This window comes from Cloeon dipterum, chromosome 3, assembly GCF_949628265.1.
Source record: "Cloeon dipterum chromosome 3, ieCloDipt1.1, whole genome shotgun sequence".
NCBI lineage: Eukaryota > Metazoa > Arthropoda > Insecta > Ephemeroptera > Baetidae > Cloeon > Cloeon dipterum.
This window is the reverse complement of record NC_088788.1, coordinates 18,699,655-18,718,789: the sequence shown is the minus strand read 5'-3', so window position 1 is coordinate 18,718,789 and position 19,135 is coordinate 18,699,655. Positions and strand designations below refer to the sequence as shown.

Sequence of the window (19,135 nt, the reverse complement as noted above, 5' to 3'; positions counted from 1 at the left end):
GCCTTCCCTTGTAATATTTCAATTCATCCACCATCGCTGGTTGAAACTTGAGAAATCCAATCCACAATTCAAATTTTCTTTTAATTCCCAATGCGATGTAGCGCATTTTTGTATGTGGTGAAAATTTGAGATTTGAGATATTATATATAATTACTGAGAAAGACTTTCCATACATAACAAAACTTTTAATAATTTTTATTTGAAAAAGGAGGCCAATCCTATAGCATCACAAAATGTCTAATTTATTTTCATAAGTACACTAAAATACAGCACTAAAATAAGCACTAAAATACAGTTCTTGGAAATTTTTCTCCACGTAAATCGCTTACTTGCGCTGCTATTTTAGAGGGATTTTCATTCAGTGTAGATTTTAGTGGTTAGTAATGAGTGCCGCAGAATTTCAACTTAAAAAGAAATTTTCTTGATGAGGAGGTAGACAGCCTGGTCCACTTCTAATGCTTGAAAGTTGCTGGCGTCACCCTGGAGTCTCATGAGCAGACCTCCAAATGACGCGTAAACTGACAGCAGCCTACTTGACATCTCATCTTTGTCATCATCCGCCATGGACTTGGACTCGTTCAAAATGCGGTAGAACTTGCCAAAGGCCACATATTCAAAGTAGTCCGCTCTGGAGGGCCCGGTGTTCTTCACGTAGCTGTAGTAGTCGCCTGGGTCGGTGGCGCCTTCTTCACTCAGAGTGGATGCCAACACCAGCCGTAACTTCTCATTCAATTCCACGGGGTAGATCATGGTGTTGAGGTCCAAGATAAGGCTCATCTTAAACGACTCGCCCTCGCAGAAGAATCGGGACACTTTGTCGAATTTCTTGCCGCCTGGGTCGATATCCTTCACGCTGAAGATGTCTTCAAACAAAATCCCCGCCATGATGATGCTTTCTGGATCAAATTCATGGAATTTTTACAATTTTTCTGATTCCGATGAAGTACGCGCATAATTATACTCGTAAAAATTGAAGCTATGCGAAAACATTTTCAGCAATTTTTCCTTTCCTTACGAATTATGGAATTTCAAATTAAAAATCAAGTAAAATAAACTGCTTTGGCCAACCACTTCACTAAAGTAACCAGAAGTTTTTCCGTAAATAATGAATTATATTCTTAACATTCTTAGCACTTAAAAATCAATACATGTAAAAATTAATTTAGATCGAGATAAAATGGTCCTTGCCCACACTGGATAATATTTAACAAAGGACAAAACAAGCTCAACGTTTTTTCGAAGAAGTAAACGAGTTTAAATTGTTAGATTTTTTTAGCTTGCTAAGACTGTGTTAAGCTTCTATTATTGAAAATTTTCGGCTAAAATAGCAACAGCTTCTTTGTAAATAACCATATTGCTGACATATTAATTTCAGTCCTAAAAGTAAACAATCTAACTTTGTAGGGACAAAAAGGGCAACATAAAATGTATAACCCTTATGACATATATGATCTATAATAAATGAAACGCGCCGCGCTACCAACTTGCAAAATATAATTTAGAGAGGATCAGAGTGCGTGCATTGATTGCTTGACAGAGCATGCAGTGAATTAAAAATATGTGCAAAAATACCTACTGTGTTAAGAACTATCGAGCAGCGGCTATGTGGTTTGTTACACCTTGTCTACTAGAAGTGCGAAATGCACGATCATTATTATCTCCCTCTCCCATGCAGAGGGGAAAACTCAGGGTGTATAGAACATTATACCAGCTTGAGAGAGGAATTTTAGGAACATTGTTTAAACACATCAGTAGAAAAAATTTGTCAAAAAAATGCTGCAGTGTGATAGAGGTACCATGAGCAGACCAAACTTCTGTGTCACTAACAAATGACATGTTTTGAATTTCCCAAGATGTACAAGAATTCATGGTAGAGGTCTATTACATTATATTATGCGAGGCACGGGCACATAATTTTGTAAGAAAAACGTCAAATCAAATTCAAAAATTATTAAAATGTATGCATCATTATTGTACATAATCATTACATTATATCGGAATTGGCTGGACTTCCAAAGATTACAAATATATATATATTCTTCTTTAAAAAGTTTTTCTCACGGTTCTCTACCAAAATCGTCCTTAAGTTGTTCAAATTTCTGCAGCATGATAACATTTGCTTCTTCATAAACATTCTCAGTCCCCTGAAAATTTGTTCTGTAAGTAAAATATTTTAATAATTAGATGTTGCTCTTTTACCAAAACATGTAAGTCATTCAACAGATGAACAGCCTCAGTCTCGTAATCAGCTAAATTTAGGAGTGCTGCATTGAGATCTAACTTGTCCACTTCATAGGTCCGAATGGCATTGCCAATCACATCTTGATCATTCAACATGTTCTGCTCCTCACTAAAATAGACATGGTTAAAAAAGAAAACAGCAGTGCTAGCAATCTTACTCTTCATATTCTTGCAGGGTTTTCATCATCTCATCAATCAGGCGGTCCCTGCTCTGGCTGATCTGGGCCAATTTCTGCTGCAAAGCGTTCAGCCTCTCGGACGCGTTAACATTCTCCTTGCTGATCTTGTCATTGGCGGCCATCAGCTTGGTCCTCTCGTTCATCAGTTCGTTCATCCTGGTGATAGTGCGCACACTTATCTTCTTCAGTTCGCCCATTTGGGTGGCGCTCTCCTCCACGTCCTTCAGCACTTGAATGTACTCTGCGAGAAAACGTTCCGTGTTCTGCCTGGAGGTCAAAATGGACTCCCTCTCGGTCACCTCGGCCGTCACTGTATTCAGAGACGCCAACGCCATTGACAGGTCTTGTTTCACCCTCTGCGGCGAGTTGACAATTTGGCACTCCAGCTTTTTCAGATTGGTAGCGTGCTACAACACAATAATTTGAATGATTAATACGAGTTTTTCGACCCTTCAGGAGCTATTAAGACTCTCAGGCAACGGAAAAACACGATCTTCAACACCCTTTTGATTCCAAAGGGTCAAATTGAAAATTAGTCTGTAAGTTCTCGGCTTGGCCGTTCTTATGATGCGTAGATCAAACAAAAAAAAGAGCCCGCCAGGCGTTGTTACATTGGGAAATAATAACATCGTTTATTCAATGGCAACCCTGAAGCAAGGATTTGATTTCTTACCTGATCTGATGGTCTTTTCTGACCTTGGGGGTAACCCCAGCATATACCGCAGATCAAATTCAATCGATCGTGCAATTTTTTATGTTGTCATTGATCACCCGAACTCTAAAATCCACTTTTTTCAATCATTGACAATCCGCATTACACAAACTAAAAGGGCACCAGCTCGTAAATATTCAAGGCATGAACTTTGGCCTATATGTATCCCAAACTTAGAAAAAAATGTTATATTTCTGCTATTCAAAAATGAAGAATAAATTCAAAAAATACAAAAATTTGGTAAGTTCCAAAAAATTGGTTCAAATTCACAAGTTTAGGCTGTCAAAAATGGCATCTTTTAAATGTTCTAGCAAAGTTAACACTTAAGACACATTATCATTATTTAAAAAGTCGAGAGGCCCGTTTCTCCCGATTTCCCCCCAATTTTTGTCAGGAAAGATCTTGTATTTTAGAAAATTGTTTTTCACGTTTCTATGGCAATTGGTTGAACTAATTGTAGTTTTCAGCACATCAAAAGAAAACATTTAAGGGCTGAATGCACAGTTTGGTTATTTGGACACTTCTATATCACCCTAACAACATCCCAAAAATCATGATGGTGAAAAAAAAAGAAATTTAAAAATTGCAGACAATTTAAATTCTCTTGTAAAATCACCCAGTCTTTAAAAACAATTTAACAAAATTCAGCAAGCCATTTTTGTACTTAAAACCTGGTCTGATTGTGAGACATTTCAAGAGCAAAATTTAAATTTGCACTCACAAATTCTTTGCTCTGCGCAGTCTGCATGTGCTTTTGAATGTGTTCGTCCAACTCTTGTTGCAGCTCTGTCACTCTTTGCCTGTGCTCGCCCATGTCAGAGGTGAGTTTCTTGCATTGCTGGTTGGCTGACTCCATTCTTTTCTCAAACTGGAAGTGTAATTTAATATAGTGTCCATAGGTCCAAAATTTTAAAGGCCTTACGTTTTTTACTTTGTCCTCGCGCAGCCCTTTTTCCACCAGAAGCTGCGACTTACGGTTCTGCAGCCCTTCCAGCTCCTCTCGCAGCTTGGCAGTTTTTTCTTCAGACTTTTGCCAGTTCTGACCTGCAGTCAAGACCTGCTCGCGGATTGAATCGCCAAATATCTGAGCATTGAGCAGCTCTGCGAGAAATGCCCGGTGCCGATTCGGCGTTGGACTGATTACGTCTGTTATGGTGAAGATAGCGTTGCTGTTGATATTGTTCAAAAAGAACTGCATGGCTTTTGCCAGCAATCCATACTGCAGCATTGTCCTGTGAATTTCTGGGTGTTGCACATTCTGGTAGGCTGGCAGCTGTGAAAATATGGGTTTGAATGCAACGAAAATTTTAAGTACATACATATCATATTATTATGTCCTTACATCAGCAACCTCGGGAATTTCGATGCCAATGTCTCCCAAATATTTGCTGTAGAATTTGCACACTGTTGACGCATCTGGTTGTCTGATATCATTTACGTTCAGCAATGCCAATGGGCCTCCAGATTCGTCATACTGGCAAGCTTTCGACAATTCTATCAATTTTTGGTCGCCCTGTTGGGCACCACTCGCCTTTGCCATCGGACTAAAAAAGAAACAGACGATGTATGTATGTACATACTACATATATATAGTTAAACAGTCGTAGAGTCAAAATATGTATAAATAAAAAATGTTCATTATAAATATTATGTTTTTTAAGCATATCTACATAAATGTAAAGATACATATGTACAAACATACAAAGTTTGCATTGCACACGCGGTTACATACCAGCTTAATTGAATTCTTCGGTTTTCTGCGAACAGTTATTTAATTATTTCATAAAACTCTTAATCGTCGATCAAGTGTGTTTGCCAATGTTTTTTTGCTCTTGCTTCTCGCAGTCCAAGCCCTGTGCTCGTTAAACGTCTTAATGTCTGGTCGGTCCGCAAGAACTTTAAATATTGGCGCAACTCCACTCAGACTCAGCTGCTATTTGGCGGGCTGAATCTGTTCCTCCAATGGCATCAACTGTTTGTCAAACGAGCATGCGTGCTGTAAGCGTGTGTTGCGCAAGACCTTGCTAATGGAGCGGTTGCGCGGGAATATTACACGGGGAAAAAAGTGTTCTTGTGATACACACAACACAGCACATGGTTTGAAGAAGACTTTTGATGCTGGAAAATCCCTGGAAAATACATGAAATAACCCCTTAGGATTCAGTTGCAGCCAAAATTGACCTAAATTGACTGTAAATATTTTAGAAAAGTGGCTGAAAAGTTAGCATGCTTTTCAAATGGAGAAGAGTGAGACCTATTTGAAATCTGATTAGATCTTGACGAGAGGAATCGAAATCTTCCAAAAAAATGTGGTCAATCTCTCTAAATTTTGGAGAAACTTTGTACAAAATGTAAAAAATTATATTAATGTTCTATTTTATCGTTTTATCGCAAAATGTAGAGCAAAAAATTGTTTATCGATCATCTGCTTATTGCATTCGCATAACCACATTACTAGCAGCAGAGAATTCTGAATCAAGAGATCGTCGAGAACCAAAGTGTTTATTTTCTTTCTTTTTTTTCCTTGTTAACTAATTGTAAGTTTCGAATTTTGTATCATAAAATATAGATTTAAATCCTATTTTAAAAATGATAACTATTAGTTAAGTACGTGTTCCGTAAATACAAAAATTTCTAGTACAGTCATCTAACTAAAACAAGATAAAAATTAAAAGCGATTATAAACAGTCAAATTAATTTTGCACTTGATCAACCACTTTATGTCTTTAGGGCTTTTATAAATTTCAATTATAGTGTAAGCTTCTTGGAAAAAATGATTATATCAACAGCATTTCAACTAGAAAAAGGATAATGTAACGATTTTCAGGTTATTGATGCACACCTCATTTTCCATATATTTTTTATTATTATTATTTCAATACAATTTTTTCATAACAGTGAATTGCCGCGTTGACACCTCAATAATACATAACCACGCAATTCACATCAATATGATGTGTGTACATCTGAAGTACCTGAATGAAAATTCCTTATACTTATACTTTAATAGTTTCAGGCGTAATCACATTTTTGTTAGTGTACGTCAAGATCAATAAATAAACATATCTTCTTATGTTAAACATTGCCTTTCAAAAAATGAACGTATAAGTATATTTATTTGCACTTAGATTTGATTAAAAAAAATCAGACTAAAATTTGGAAATGACCTCAGCCTTGGGTTTCTCCTCAGCGTAGGCGTCGTTTGTGTAAGCAACGTTGCTGAGTTGGTAGTTGTCACCTGAGCTATTTCCCGCCAAGCTGTTTGGAATTGAATAGAACACGTAGATGACAAACCCTGTATAAAAAACAGAAAGTTTTAAAACAATCACATGGTTTGACATATCATCTAGTCATTGTACTAACCAGCGGCCATCCAGACTGCAAATCGAATCCAAGTGTTGGTGTCCAACTGCATCATCAGGTACACGTTGAAGATGACGCTGAGGGCTGGGACGAAGGGTACCCAGGGGACCTTGAAGGAGAGATTCATGGAGGTCCTCGGCTGGACACCAATGGCGATCAGCACGATAACCATCAAGATACCACAAATAGCAGTCAGGGCAATGGGCCAGGCCTCTTTTTCCACCATCAGATTGCTGTAGTTGACGACCAAATAGCAAAGAAGGACTGCCAGGGCACCTGTGATGAAATAAAAAAACCGCATATTTATTATTTTTTTAAATAAAATAAAAATAAATTTTCTCTGTTGCACATAAAATCATGAAAATTTCTTTTGGAATATGCCAAATAGAAACATGATTTTTGTGACCCCTACAATGGCTGACCAGAACTGGAAGTCAGCCTTTTTCACAAACCAATGCCTGCCAGGTCTTCCGCTTTTTAATATATAAAAAACTGAAGATTTAATTTGATTCAACCGTGAGAAAAATCCTGTTGCATTACTTGAAGCCTCACCAATAAAAAATTTAGATCAAACGCCCGCTTTTTATTGCGTCTGTAATACACTTTTGTGATTAAAAAATTTTTCATTAAAAAAGTTTTAACATGGTATTTGACACCATAGAAAGAAAAAAGTGGTTACTTACTGTACACAACAGTTGCCCAGGAGCTGATGGAGGAGGTGAGTGCGGTGGGCAATGTCTTCACGGGCCTGTTGAAGAGGTGGCCCAACATGCTGTTATCTTCGGATTGGCGACCGTCTTGGTTCTCGTCTTCAAAACGCAGAATGAGCACGCAAACGGCCACGATGGTGTACGCCAGCAAGGTTCCAATGCTCATCATGTCGATAAGCTGGGACAGGTTGAACAGCATTGCCATAATTGCTGTAAAAAAGATTTTTACAAATGCTGATATAATTAAAAATAACGGATCTATAATCCTTCCTTGAACTTTTAGTATTAACAGTTTTTAATAATTCCACTGGGACTTTATGCAGCTATTTTTTCCAGTATCTGATAGTCAGAATTTGAATCATGTGACAGTTAAGTTTTAAACTACAGCTTGTGAGTTGAAATAAATATAATACCTGCGAGGGCGCCAGAGACAATTGTAGCCACCAAGGGAGTCTTTGTTTTCTTGTTGATGTTTGCCAGTCGAGAGAACAGGATTCTGTCAGAGGCCATAGCGTAGAGGACACGGGGCAGGGGGAACAAGGCTCCAAGCAAGCTGTAATTAGCAGTTATGTAACTGGAGAGCAATGCCGAGAATTAAGTACTCACCTCGTGGTCAAAGCGACAATAGCACCACCAGTTACTATCCACTTGACCACAGGCCATTCGACTTTCTCAAACACGTAGGGGAATGGCGCGTTGGGATCCTGGAATAATTTTTATTTGATCATCACGGAAATATATAAAACAAAAGAAAATCGATTACCTGGTCAAAGTAGGGCCACATCAGAGTGAGCACCCCAGAGATGCCAAAGTAGGCCAAGAAGATGATGATGAGGGACAAGAGAATGGCCAACGGAATCGATTTCTGAGGGTTCTTCGCTTCTTCACCAGTTGTGGCGACGCAGTCAAAACCGACAAAGCCATAGAAGCATGTAGCCGCTCCAGCCATGACTCCTTTGAAGCCAAAGGGAAAGAAGCCACCCTCACCAGCAGTCTCTTTAAATTGCTCTGGGATTTCCTCCTTTGTGTAGTTCCAGTTTTTAAAATTGACTGAAATTTTACGGAGCCTTAATTAAGTTATCAACAGAAAAAGTTAGGAAGTAGTTACGATGCCAGAAGCCAGCAATGATGGCAGTGCCAATGGTGACCAGGTTGAAAAAGGTGAAAATGTTGTTCACCATTGTGGACTCCTTCACACCAATCGATAGCAAAACTGGAAATAAAAACCAACTCGAAAAATCGCTCAACTATAGTACTCTATTTGATTGTTTTACCCGTGAGAACGATGATGACTCCGAGAGATAGGTAGTCAAAATACTCTGACAGGAACTCGTAGTCCCAGTCGGGTGACCACTCAATGAATTTCTCCCGCATGGTGAAATTTGCCAATGCATCGACGTAGCTACTCATTCCTCGAGCCACGCTAGCAGTGCCTGCAAAAATATTTTTTTAAATTATCTTTTCAACTCTTTTGAGAAAACTCGCATCCCAATAACATCCAATAGGCTGACGAGAGCCTCATTGGAGGATGCCCAGTCCAGAAATAACCAGCTCATATTATGCCCCTGCACCGTGAAATTAATCCACGCATGCTGGAAGGGTGCAGCAAGTAGCGAATCGGAAATCTTTCGCAATGCAAGGGCATAATTATGTCAAATGTAGACATATACAATACATTGACCCGCACTCAACCCCCAAACATCGCTCCGATTATTCTCACATATATTGTAAGCACGCAAAAAGTACGCGCTCAACAATGCGTATGGCTTGGTTTTTAATTAAATTTGTACAAGAAAAGAGCAAAATATCTGTCCACTTACCGATGACATACTCCAAGATCAAGTTCCAGCCGATGATGAACGCAACAAACTCGCCGACGGTGACATAGCTGTAGACATAGGCCGAGCCTGCCTTTGGAACACGCGCAGCAAACTCAGCGTAGCAAATAGCTGGAAACAACAGAAGACAAGTTATTAATAAATTTCTATATAATAATTTTTTAAATTTAATTCTAAGCGATCGATTTTAACTCTCTTAAGGTCATGATGATCAAGTGGAGTGCGCGTTAAAATGAGGTCAACAAGGTATGAGTAAAATTTTTATCTTTATAGAGAAGTGACACTGACGTATGAGCAGCAACGCCCGAAAATACTTAGTTAATTAAAAAACAATGATGAACCATTTGCACATGTTTGGCAATATATTTGTGTCAGAGCAAAAGTAAACGAGTTTGCAAGAGGCAACACCCATACAGTGCCGGGAATATCGTGCGTTTAAATCACTTTGGAGTGAGTTGACATTATTTCTTAGTACTATCGCCACGAGTGCGGTCAAGGTGAGTTTTACGATTACAGCACGAAACTTGTTCAACTTTTATTTTGCAAATAGTACGCTCTTTTGCCTTTGAAGACTGAATTAAGAGAATAAACAAGATGAACTACTACTCAACAAGGAAAAATATTTTTAAGATTTCAAAGAAGAATTTGAAAACGAAAAATTTAACTAACAAACTTTATCGAATTAAACAACTTAATTTTCTTAATGAGTTTTAAGATATTGCTCAATAACAGCGCGTCTTTATAGCGCACGATGAGAGACGGGCAAGAGAAATTCACTCTACTTATAGCGCCGGTGTTGTTTGACCTGGATAACACAAAAGTTGTTTAGCTGCTGCCAAAGGTGCGGCGCAAATGAAAAGAAATAAAAATTTGCTCACAAGAACAACAAAATTCATATTAAAGACAAAAAACGAAACATCAATAATATAAATCAAATTCAAATTAGGGCTGTTAAATATTTTCATAAATTTTTTAAACTTAAAAACCTCCATTTAGGCCTCTTTCTGGTATTCAAGTTTTGAACGGAATAAATAATTGTGTTGAAAAATTTCTTATTCCATTTAGAACATTATATGTTTCTATTATTCCAATTATTGTAGCTGTTTGAGTGAAAATTAATGAAATGATGCCTTGACATATTACAAATGTATGGTGAGGAAGTTGCAATTTTAATTAATTGGGCAGAGATTAAATTTCAATTTAAACTTTCTGACTGTACTAAAAACTATGAAATTTCTTTCAACCTTTGGTATTTTTCTATTTTGTTTTAACATACTTTATTGTCCTTATTAAAACCGAAAAAAATAAGTTGGGAGTGTTTTTAAGGAAGCTATTTTTTAATTAGATATCAACTGATCATTTTTGTTTCTTGAATGGAAAAGCTCACCTGCAAAAGCCGAAGCGACAGCTGCCACTAAGAAAGAGATGATGACGGCCGGGCCAGCCGTGTTTTTGGCCACAGCACCAGCGAGCACATAGGCGCCGAGACCAAGGGTGCTTCCAACGCCCAGGGCAGTCAAGTCAATCACCGACAGACACCTAGATAACTGCGTCGTTTCGGTGTCATCCTCCAGCTTTTTTCTCCGGCCCAACACTTGCAGAATTCGCGAGCACATCTTGCCTAAAAACAAAAGTCAAGTTAGAAGGAAACTCTGTCGTGAAGTCCTCATCCTCGCTCTGGGTTTTCCCTTTGTGATAACTTTTTAACAGCAGATTGAACTGCTGTTTGTATTGAAATCATGGTTACAAAAGTTGCGTTCCGACAAGACCTTGAGCAGAATTTATTTAAAACTTCCTCTCATTCATGGCAGCCTGTGTGAGAACTCTTTCGTGATAAGAAGCATTGCAGCTAATTTCTGTGACCAAGGTTGCGTTAATTGTGAGACGACCAGTACACAGTATACTCAACAATATAACAAAAGATTTTCAAGGGTTTTTGGGCTCGTATTGTAAAGATGCAAGTAATCAGAAATGGGAGAATAATTTTTCAACTGTTAAAATCACCGAGGAAATCTTCAAAATTAAGATCAAGACATTTAAGTATAGAATTAAGATGTGCATTTAAGCACATGTTTTTGAGTCAAAGAAGATTCACGAGTTTAAAAAAATCTCTATGGAAACTCACCTCAGAGTTAAGCTCAAACTGTCGATAAAAGTGAAGTTTGATGTTCACTGAACGAGGTTTGGACTGTTAATGGCTACGCTCTATGTTACTAAATCTTATTTAAATCCCTGACTGAGGGCAAATATTTTTAATGAGCACCTAATATGTTTGTCCAAGATTCAAGTTGAGAAAAACAAATTAAAATTTAATTAAAAAGAAAAAGCTGATTTGGCTTTAACTAAAAGAACGCGAGTTTTAAAAATCTGGAGCTAGAGAAAAACCGCACCTGCTGCTTTCACTCTCGACAATAGACACGCAGCATCCAGCGCGGTATGCGTTTTGAATAGGAGGCACCTGGCATTGAAGCTGCTCACCTTTCATTACACAAAGGTCATGATGCACAACATAAAAGAGAAGGTGTTGGCTGGATGCGAATTTGTAGCTGACGGACCGCAAAATTATTATATTGGCTCTCGGAGAGAATAGGGGTCAGAGAGGAAGTAGCGCGGCCTTTTTGCTAGCCAAAACGCAGGCAATGTTTGTTACTTTTAGATTTAAATATAGTTAAACTGTCGCTTGAAAGTAATTAAAAATATTGTTTCCCTCAAGCAGTGATAATAATCTACTTAAGTTTTTACCCACAGAGATTTTTTTTAAAACTAAAATGCTTTGAGTACGATCATAGAGTTAAAAAATATTGTGAAATTTCAATTATAGTTAAGCACCTTTTTCGAATAATAATTTAATTGAACATCAGTCCAAAATAGTTATGATGATAATTGGTGCAAGAGTGACACTGTCGCTAAACAAACGACTGTTCAAGTGTGAATGGAAATGTTAAACAGCGAAACGCACGCAGAAGGATATAATTGTGCGCGCATCATGCCTTTTTTTACAATAGAAAACACCATGAAGTTCAAGACTCAAGAACTTGTTCATTTTCAAAAAGTTCATTTTCAAACAGCAAATGAAAAACGCGAAACGAGTCTCATATACAGTCCAAAACGTGAAAGTAATTTGCGCGACGTCCTCAATTCACTTTGCGGCAGTCAAGTGGATGGAGTGATAAATTCAAATAAGGCCTTTTCACATTGCATACGCGATGAATAATTATTTTAAAATGGCATTTAACGCGTAGCGGCGTGAAATGATTTCATGTGTTTCTAATTTATTTTTGATTTTTCGTAATTTAAATTAAAATTATTATGAAGAACTCTTAATAGCAATTTTAGTTGTTGCTAACTGCCATGAATTAATTGATTGCGTTCAATAACGAAACGTTTTTAGAGGTTTGAACGAATTTTTGAGTCATACCAATTTTCCAATTATAAAAACTGTTATAGCATTTATAAATTATGGGAATCCGAAGTCCCGACAGACCAATAAAAACGCTTTTAAAAACGAATTTCATATCACAGCTTGGAACACATGTTATTTCTTTTTATAATTATCACTACTAATTCTTAAAAACATCACGAACTAGATCGAAGTGTCATTCAAGGGACTTTTAAAAAGTTCACCTGCTTCTTCTTGAGTTATATTTGGTAAAAATGTATTTTCATTGATCTGATTTCCAGTTGCTATTGAGATCACATTTTCATTTAAGACAAAAAATTATTTTAATGCAATGGAAAACAAGATAAGTCTCGTTTCTCCGCAATCAATGCTTTTAGTAAAGCGGCGAGATAGCTGTAACCGGCACGTGTGCTTGTTAGAGGAATTAAGTCACAATCATGACCTGATACTGTTAAAATCCTCTCGTATGGGCGTGTGTGATCTTCTGCCAAAAATTTTGCAACGTGTCTTGGTCAATACCGATTAAGGAGAAAACCCAAATTTCAGAAGTCGCGAGGATATAAAATTGCACCAAGGTGTAACGCTAAATAGCTATACGGTGGGGAAAAAAACCAAAGGAAATTTTTAAAGTTTTAAAACTCACTTGCGTTTCTATGTACCGTCCTGTGGCGAGTTCAGTTCGAGAAGCTACTTCGGAGTACACTGGCGTATCTCTTCGTAACTAGCCTGAGGTATATATAAAGGTTGACCGGCTTTATGCTGAAGCAGCCGTGGCCCCTACCACATGTCCCCCCGCTAGCACCTGAGCGACCCTCCTTAATTTTTGGGAAATATAACGACTGTATGTACAGAAAAAAAGCAATAATAATTTTTTCCATTTCGAAAACAGAAAAATATAATGTTAGAATAATTTGTGTAGATGCAACTAACCCCTATAATTTTTTGTCTCAGGGACCGCTCGCGCAAAACTTCCCCTCTCCCGCGAACCTTTTTTGCACTTTATTCAAATTATTGCCTGAGGGCAAAATACCAACATAGTCTTACAGAAGCAAAGGCAGCTTCTCAAAGCAGGGAATTAAAAGAAAGGAGCATTATTAGAAAATATTTGCGACTAGAAATTCAAAATGCCTATTGCGATTGCGTTTTTTTATTTAAACTAAAAAAATAGAAAACAAAGACAAACCTATGCTGCGTTGAATACTCTCAAATCGAATCCTTATAAAACAATTTGTTGGTCAGTATACTAATTTAAATTTTAAATGGCTTGGAGAATAATTAAAAAAGAAAATAACAAGTCTATTTATGGCTGCTTAACTCTTGCTTAACAAAATTAAAGCACGATAATATTGCCCAGTCAAGTCTCCGAAGAATGATTGACTGCATTCTAATGAGTACAACAGGATGAATAAATTTTGTTTTATCGCACTTCATTACCCCTCTCGAGCTAAAACGCGAATCATTCTATATCTTTTCTTCGCGTACTTTGAATTATTTTAATCACAGAGTAATTTAAGAATTATCTTGATGCTGATTATTTTTTCTCCTGTATATTTGATGAAAGCTTCTGTCAGAAAAGTTAAATTTGAAAAAAATCAGATCTTCCTTTAAAACTGATGTTTTGAGGGATTAGAGACAAAAGAACTCAAAAGAAATGCTATGAAGGAAAAAAGATAAATTAGCCAAATTTGAAACAATTTAAAACAGAGTATTTTTAATATAATTTGGCTTTGAAACACGCAGAGGCAATGGTGTCATTATGAAGCCCATGTTTCAAATCTTGCCATATTCTAGACGTTCTCGGGAAGGAAAAATTACAGGGGAAGAACTGAACTAAAACTAGTAGAAAATTCTTTTGAGAGTGTCAGCAGCATTTAAGTCAGTATATATTTACTTCTGATGGTCATGATGTGCAATGAGAAAATCCCGTTGAGAGAAAAGGCTTAGCAAAGAGTTGGCCCATTAGCAACTAGATTAATTTCAATTAAAATAGCACAAAAAGATGGTTTTTGGAAAATTAAATTTATTGTTAACTGCTATTGGTTCAATGTGTGGCAATAGGCAAATTGTACTTGAAAGTTTATGAATGTTGAGTTACTAATTTTTCATTCAACTCAAATTACATTGTAAGCAGTGTGCTCTCACATTCAGAAACTTGTCTAAATTAGGTTTAAATTTCTCCAAATCATTCACTGCCATATTACGCTACACTGATGTAAGCGGATGCAGTTAAACTAAATCGTTCGGAATTTTCGAAAATTTAATACGTATATAAATTACAATTATAGACTTATTGGGAATTGGGAGCTCTGTCAAAAAGAAAACATTCCAAAAGTAGAATACCACTTTACAATTTAACCTAACAAATTAGATTATAATTAACCCGACAAGGCTTTGTACTTTGTTTTTAATTAAAAAATCAATTTTTAACATTAAAATAATATATTGTTTGGAGTCTTTATCGCTTCTGTTTTCATTCCAATTAATGAACAGAATAATTATTCTCTTCTTAATTATTAATAATACGAGAAATTAGTCCTACATTACGCAAATGGTATGCAATTTAAAAAAAATGAGGTAGTGAAATTTACTCTAGTTTTTGATGAATTATCTGGAAATTTCATCACGAAAACGTGGTCTTTAACATTTTTAAATAATCTTTGTCAGACAGTAAAATATATTTTAAGAACCTTATGAATTAACGGGTTGATTTAAAATAAAATGTAAGATTTAGAAAACACAAAAGGTTTTACTCATTTCAGCTGCGACGTAGTGGAAGGGTGAGAAGCACAGCCAGGACACATGTGAAGAGTTTCATGCACAAAAATGTCACAGTCAACACAAAATATTTGCAGACATCTCCCGCACTTGTAAATCTGTAAAAATAAGATCAAAATCCAAATTATATCATTCAGTATGTTTAGAAAAATATTACTAGACATTATAAAAATGATTTAATAATTTATTTGACAATCTATGTTTTAAAAAGGACATTATGGGCTTTATATGAACAGAATGTAACAGTTGTGTCGCAGGAAAAAACATGGACGCAAAAGTGTCTGAGGAAAAAAAATTTAAGCTCTTTAATTCAATCTTGAGGTTATGGTTTATCCAATTCAATCTGTTTAAAATTTCCACTCAGGATTAAAATGATTGATTGAATTTTGTGTGGGTTCGGATGATCATGCCAAGATTTTAAATCGATCACAAACAAACCCTGACATAGAGTGGGTAAGACCTGATACAAAAAATCTGATACAAAATTGGATCTTACAGGCAGAAAATCAATTCTAAATTTAAAATAATATTTTTAGTAAATGAATATTATTATAATCACATTAGTGAGATTCGAAAATTCTATATTTTCGTGATTTTTTACTGCTTGAGGTTATCATTTCCTATCAAAACACATTAAATTATATTTTTTACAACTATGTTTTTTGCATGTATCGTTCGTATTAAAGTTTTTGAAAGCATATTTTTAGACTTAACATAAAAAACACAATTTATGAAATCTAAAGATCTTGTAGCCTTTGCATTTTTGAAACAAACGTTCTCAAATTTTGTTTTTCAGATCGAAAGAAAAGCAGGCAGAGCGAATGCATTCAAATGTCCAGTGGAAAAACGAAAAACTCACATTTTTGTCCTTAGAAGCAGAGTAGGAGCGCTGACAACTGTAACAAGGGTCGTTATCATCTCCTGCATTAAAGGGCAACTCTGCAAAGGGCGCGACAGGGAACAAATGGTGATAGGAGCGGGCCAAGTGCGGCGCAGAGGCCAACGTCAGGCCACACGCCTTGCATTCGACAGGAAGTTCGCAGTATTTGCTGTTGCATTGGGGGCAGAAGTAGCCTCCAGCGCTCAATTTGCACTCGCTTGGTACATCTAAGTGGCTGCAAACAAAACCATAAAAAATTTGCCTGTTGGTTAATTATAAGTTATTTATTGGATTAGTTTAAACCATGATTTGATAATTATATGACTGATAAAAGAAAATGCTTATTTCAAAGGATATTTTTAGATATTTAAATTTAATTGGATGTCCAACTATAATTAAAATTGACGCAAGAAAGCCAACTGTGAATGGATATCTGCGCTTAACAAGAATTAAGTAGGCTAGCTGCTTAGAGCACTCAGCATCTGACTCGTATTTCAGATCCTTTAAGAAGAATTTAAGAGCATGCCTTCGCACATCAAGAAGCCTCTGACAAAGTAACATCACAAGCCAAATTTAACTTATTATACTTCGAACCTTTTAGCATAAATTTTTTCCGTTAAAGGATTTTGCTTCACTCAAATATTTTTTCCCCTCATTTGCGCTAAGTTAAGTTTACTCCATTCTTCTACTTTTAAGAAAAATGAAAAGACAAACGATTTTGCTCAAGAAATGCTAATGAAAAATATTTTATTTAATTGAATCCCCTTTGCGCACAAATAAATTTAAGTCTGAAAAGTTTTAGTTTAGACACTCCTAGCGTAGTGTCAAGGTAATCTCAGAATATATATATATATATATATATATATATATATATATATATATATATATATAGAATATATATATATATATATCGTCCTGGTCCCGGCAAAATTGCGTAACTTTCAACAACCAAACGCGAATTTCCTTGTTGCAACAAAAGGTCAACAATCAATTCGACAATGAAAATTTGGGTGTTTGTTGAACGTTGCGCAATTTTGCCGGGACCAGGACGATATATATATATATATATATATATATATATATATATATATATATATATATATATATATATATATATATATATATAGCTGCCTGCATTACATCAGAGCTGGCAAAAGGTAGTTAATTAAGCAAATTGAATTCTTAAATAGTTCAACAGACTGGTTTTCGCTCCTTTCCAGCGGTTTTAGGGACAAATATGTGGTGTTTTAAGGCAAAAGGATGGCCACATTGGGCCCAGGCTTCTCTGATGCCACTTGTTCCAAGTTATCTGCTTGGCAGTGTTATTCGGCCCGCAAAATACGTTCAAGGAATCGAAGGAATAAAATAACTCTTACCACATGCAAATGGCCAGCATGGGCGCGTCTTTGCTCTGTCCAACAGCGCCAGTGACATGGTGGGGGAAGCCCATTTTGATTAGTGCCGGTTCTAGTTTTGCAGCGGCTGGCGGTGGTTCAACGTGAAGTAGAAGCAGATCCTTGAAGTGCGCGTCATCCAGAACGACTCCAAACTGACCTCCTGTCGTTTTGGCCAACGCCTTGCAAATATGCACTTCTCCGGCCAGGGATATTAGTGAACACTGGATCACGTGTTCTTTCAATTCCTGCCAGAGACTCATTAGTCAGCAAACGTGGATTTAATATTTTTTTCTATTTTACATTAATTGTCTGGTTGATGTCTCCTGGGTCGCAGGTCGTGAGACTGCCTAGGATGATGAGAATTTCTCTGCTCGCGTGAGACGGAAGCATTTTCAAAGACCGCATTGCCATTTCCAGAGCGTTTTGCAAGCTAGGTTCCCCTCCACAAGGCATGCTTTCAATTTGATGCAGGGCCTAAAAAATCACTTTGTTATTTTACAACCAAATCTTTCTTAAGCTGTTGTACTTTTATGTGCTTCTTAGCTGTTCCTGTGAGGTCGCTCACTTTTTCTGCACGTTTATTTTTCATTACAATTATACCCATTTGGCTAATAGGATTGTGGTCGAAGAACTCTTCGATGAATGCGTTTAACAGCTGCAAAACAGAATAAAACTTAATAAAAGAGCACAATTACAAATTTTCATGTTAAAACCTTAATTGTGCATATTTGTCGAGTGGGTTTCAGATCCTGGTCAGCCATACATTCAGACAGATCGATCACAACGAAAATGTGTCTCATCATGCCTAGTCTTGCATTGCTCTTCCTTTCCAGCATGCGCTTTCTTTTCGCTTTCTGGATAATCTCTGCCACCGAACCATCAAGCAAGCCATCATCATCTTCTTTGATAGCTTCCCTGAAAGATTGTAATCAGGAATGAGCATGAGTACAAATATTTTGCGAAAACTTGTTGCATTAACGATCTCCTAATAACAAAGCTGCATAGAAATGGCGCCATGACATGAGACTGTCAAAATGAGCCAATGAACCTTTTCGCCAAATATGCGTAGATATTAGTGGAATATTTAAATTTAATATGTGGAAAAAATGGCTTGCGGACTGCGGTGCTGTTTGTTAAGTGTATATAATTATGTATCTAGATAAGAAAATGTTTTGATTAATCAAATTGAATGCAAGTTTTGTTTGGCCCGCTAACTTTTATGTACAATATGATACATACATAAATTCGGTTTGCAAGCTATGCAATTTTTCAGAATTATCATAGTTTACTAAAACATTTTTTACTGTATATATACGTGAAATACAAACCAAGTTTTTTCATAGCCAGTCTCCCATCGATATTCTTTTCCATCATCTTCTGCTGCCATTTCTAACGTTTATACGGTTTACGAATGAAAAGATAAGCTATGTATAATAATTTATCTCCAGTATAGTTTTCTTCGTTTCGTTCTCTTGTGAAAATGCAGTTATGTATTCTCTCGCAGTCACTTGCTTAAGACGAATCTTAACATCAGCGAGACGGATCAAAATACCGGTGGTCACTCTTTATGCAACACAACACGCGAGTGAAAATGAAAACATAGAGGCGTGGACTGGCGCAGTGCATGTGCGGCTTGTTGC

General features: G+C 36.6%; 3 protein-coding genes across 8 annotated transcripts; all 3 read right to left on the bottom strand.

The window, feature by feature from the left end:
* Positions 1–193: 193 nt before the first annotated feature.
* On the bottom strand, positions 194–5,055 carry LOC135940450 (DNA-directed RNA polymerases I, II, and III subunit RPABC3-like). 6 transcript variants are annotated; one of them, XM_065485322.1, is made up of 8 exons: positions 4,865–5,055; positions 4,475–4,676; positions 4,055–4,405; positions 3,854–4,000; positions 2,400–2,827; positions 2,200–2,350; positions 2,062–2,144; positions 737–896 (listed from the first exon to the last, which is right to left on the bottom strand). In XM_065485322.1, the coding sequence occupies exons 2-8, from the start codon at positions 4,670–4,672 to the stop codon at positions 866–868; spliced, it is 1,389 nt and encodes a 462-aa protein (XP_065341394.1). In that variant the 5' UTR covers positions 4,673–4,676; positions 4,865–5,055; the 3' UTR covers positions 737–865. The 6 variants fall into 6 exon arrangements, with proteins under 6 accessions (XP_065341399.1, XP_065341400.1, XP_065341398.1 ...); XM_065485323.1 differs by having other exon boundaries at positions 4,475–4,673; positions 4,866–4,912; XM_065485325.1 differs by lacking the exon at positions 737–896 and having other exon boundaries at positions 1,936–2,144.
* A 923-nt stretch (positions 5,056–5,978) lies between these two features.
* On the bottom strand, positions 5,979–13,205 carry slif (slimfast). The gene is made up of 11 exons (XM_065483628.1): positions 13,087–13,205; positions 10,431–10,664; positions 9,026–9,154; positions 8,480–8,638; positions 8,314–8,418; positions 7,969–8,255; positions 7,812–7,909; positions 7,619–7,758; positions 7,179–7,415; positions 6,496–6,771; positions 5,979–6,427 (listed from the first exon to the last, which is right to left on the bottom strand). Exons 2-11 carry the CDS (start codon positions 10,657–10,659, stop codon positions 6,282–6,284), a joined length of 1,806 nt encoding a protein of 601 aa, XP_065339700.1. The 5' UTR covers positions 10,660–10,664; positions 13,087–13,205; the 3' UTR covers positions 5,979–6,281.
* Positions 13,206–15,169: 1,964 nt separating this feature from the next.
* Positions 15,170–19,059, bottom strand: Ssl1 (general transcription factor IIH subunit 2 Ssl1). Its single transcript, XM_065483629.1, has 7 exons — positions 18,824–19,059; positions 18,209–18,410; positions 18,022–18,150; positions 17,796–17,969; positions 17,475–17,740; positions 16,078–16,333; positions 15,170–15,316 (listed from the first exon to the last, which is right to left on the bottom strand). Exons 1-7 carry the CDS (start codon positions 18,880–18,882, stop codon positions 15,194–15,196), a joined length of 1,209 nt encoding a protein of 402 aa, XP_065339701.1. The 5' UTR covers positions 18,883–19,059; the 3' UTR covers positions 15,170–15,193.
* Between the last annotated feature and the right edge of the window lie 76 nt (positions 19,060–19,135).